The sequence below is a fragment of the Eimeria tenella genome, genomic scaffold, assembly GCF_000499545.2.
Source record: "Eimeria tenella Houghton genomic scaffold, Eth_scaff3662, whole genome shotgun sequence".
In the NCBI taxonomy this organism is placed as follows: domain Eukaryota; phylum Apicomplexa; class Conoidasida; order Eucoccidiorida; family Eimeriidae; genus Eimeria; species Eimeria tenella.
In genome coordinates, this window is record NW_013544596.1 from 1 (window position 1) to 1,869 (window position 1,869).

Below are 1,869 nucleotides of genomic sequence, written 5' to 3' on the forward strand. Positions count from 1 at the left end.
AGCTGCAGCAGCCGGAGCAGCAGTCGCAGCAGCAGCAGCTGCTGCAGCTGGTGCACCTGAGGCACTCGCCGCTCTGCTGGATCTAGGGTTTAGGGTTTAGGGTTTGGGGTTTAGGGTTTGAGGGACACGAAAGAGACACCTGCTGACGAAATTTGATACCGAATGGCGCAAATGAAAGCCGCAAAAGTCCTCGAGGGTTTAGAGCATTTAGAGCTAGGGTTTGGAGCTAGGGTTTGGAGCTAGGGTTTCGAGCTAGAGTCCAAACCCTAGTTCCAAACCCTAGCTCCAAACCCTAGGGTTTAGAGCTAGGGTTTGGAGCTAGGGTTTCGAGCCAGGGTGTGAAGGCACGGCCACCCATAAGGCTCGGTAGGGGAATTTTAGGGTTTAGGGTTTAGGGTTTAGGGTTTAGCTATTTGAGAAGAGTAACAAACACTGGCACCAGCACAATGGCGGCGATGATGATCAGAATGACGGTGATCCAAAACATCCGCTGCGCGCAAACCCTAAACCCTAAACCCTAAACCCTAGTTTCCTCGGAACAACTGTGCGCTTTCTCGCAGTGACAAACAGCAAGGGTTAGGGTTTAGGGTTTAGGGTTTAGGGTTTAGTGAGGCCCACCGCTTTCGCTGACTTCTGGTTCCGCCTCGCCTGCAGCAGTTCCTTCTCCGCCTTGGCTGCGAGTGGCACAAACCCTAAACCCTAAACCCTAAACCCTAAACCCTAGAATCTGGCTTCTTCTGAAACTCACAAGCCGCGCCCGCAGGACGTACCTTCGAGCCCCACGCCCGCCCCCACGACCCCAAACCCCAAACCCTAAACCCCAAACCCTAAACCCGAAACCGCAAACCCTAAACCCTAAACCCTACCTGTGTACTCCTTGGCCTGCTGCACTGAGTACTGAATTTGTTCCACCATTTCTCCTTGAGCTTCCACTAGAAAAGAAAGCTCGACAAACATTTGGTGGAGCTCCGCCACGCCTGCGCGTAAACCCTAAACCCTAAACCCTAAACCCTAAGCCCTAAACCCTAAGTTCTCAAAGCAAGCCCTGGGCCCTTAAGAGCAGGCCATCAACCCTCTTGAGTAAAGCCTAGGCTCTCAAGGTAAACCCTAAACCCTAAAAAGTGGTTTCCAAACCCTCAAATGGAGCCATAAACCCTTAGTCCTGACAAGTCAGGCCCTAGTAAACTAGTGCGGCCAAAAGCTAGGGTTTAGGTTTAGGGTTTAGGGTTTTAGGGTTTAGGGTTTAGGGTTTTGCGGACTTTGTTCAAGACGGCGAATGTCCCGGTACTTGTCTTGAATGCCGGCGGTTGCATTTCGTAGGGCCTGGTGCGTCTGCAGCACAAACCCTAAACCCTAAACCCTAAACCCTAGGCCCCAAACCCCAAGCCTTAAACCCTCGGAACTCCTGGAACTGCAAATGCCTTCAATGGGGGCAAATGGGCTGCGCCGCGAGCCGGGAGCCCAACGCAGGGTTTAGGGTTTAGGGTTTAGGGTTTGGCGTTTAGGGTTTAGGGTTTAGGGTTTACGCACGCCGGAAACCCTCATTTTGATGGCCGTCATCGCCGTGAGCTCTCCAGAGTCCACGAGGGTTTCAACTTCTTCTTCAGGCACTTCCGGATAGACTGCAGCCCAAACCCTAAACCCTAAACCCTAAACCCTAAACCCCAAACCCTCGTTTTCTGCAGCCCCCGTGCGCTCCCCTCTAGGGTTTAGGGTTTGGCGCGGGCTGCTTGCTGCTGCCGAATATCTTCGAGCTCCTGCGTGCCCGCCTGCTTCTGCAACCTAAGGTTTAGGGTTTAGGGTTTAGGGTTTAGGGTTTGGGACCTAGTTTGACTTGTCGAACGGCCTTCTTGCGAACCTGCAGCCTGT

At 53.1% G+C, this 1,869-nt stretch overlaps 1 protein-coding gene across 1 annotated transcript; it reads right to left on the minus strand.

Annotated features, from left to right (window-relative positions):
* Positions 1-409: 409 nt before the first annotated feature.
* On the minus strand, positions 410-1,622 carry ETH_00034140 (uncharacterized protein; the record flags this gene model as incomplete). Its single annotated transcript, XM_013379623.1, has 5 exons — positions 410-490; positions 619-674; positions 867-977; positions 1,260-1,332; positions 1,531-1,622. Coding segments are annotated over 5 exons (413 nt in total), but the record flags the coding sequence as incomplete, so codon positions are not given.
* Between the last annotated feature and the right edge of the window lie 247 nt (positions 1,623-1,869).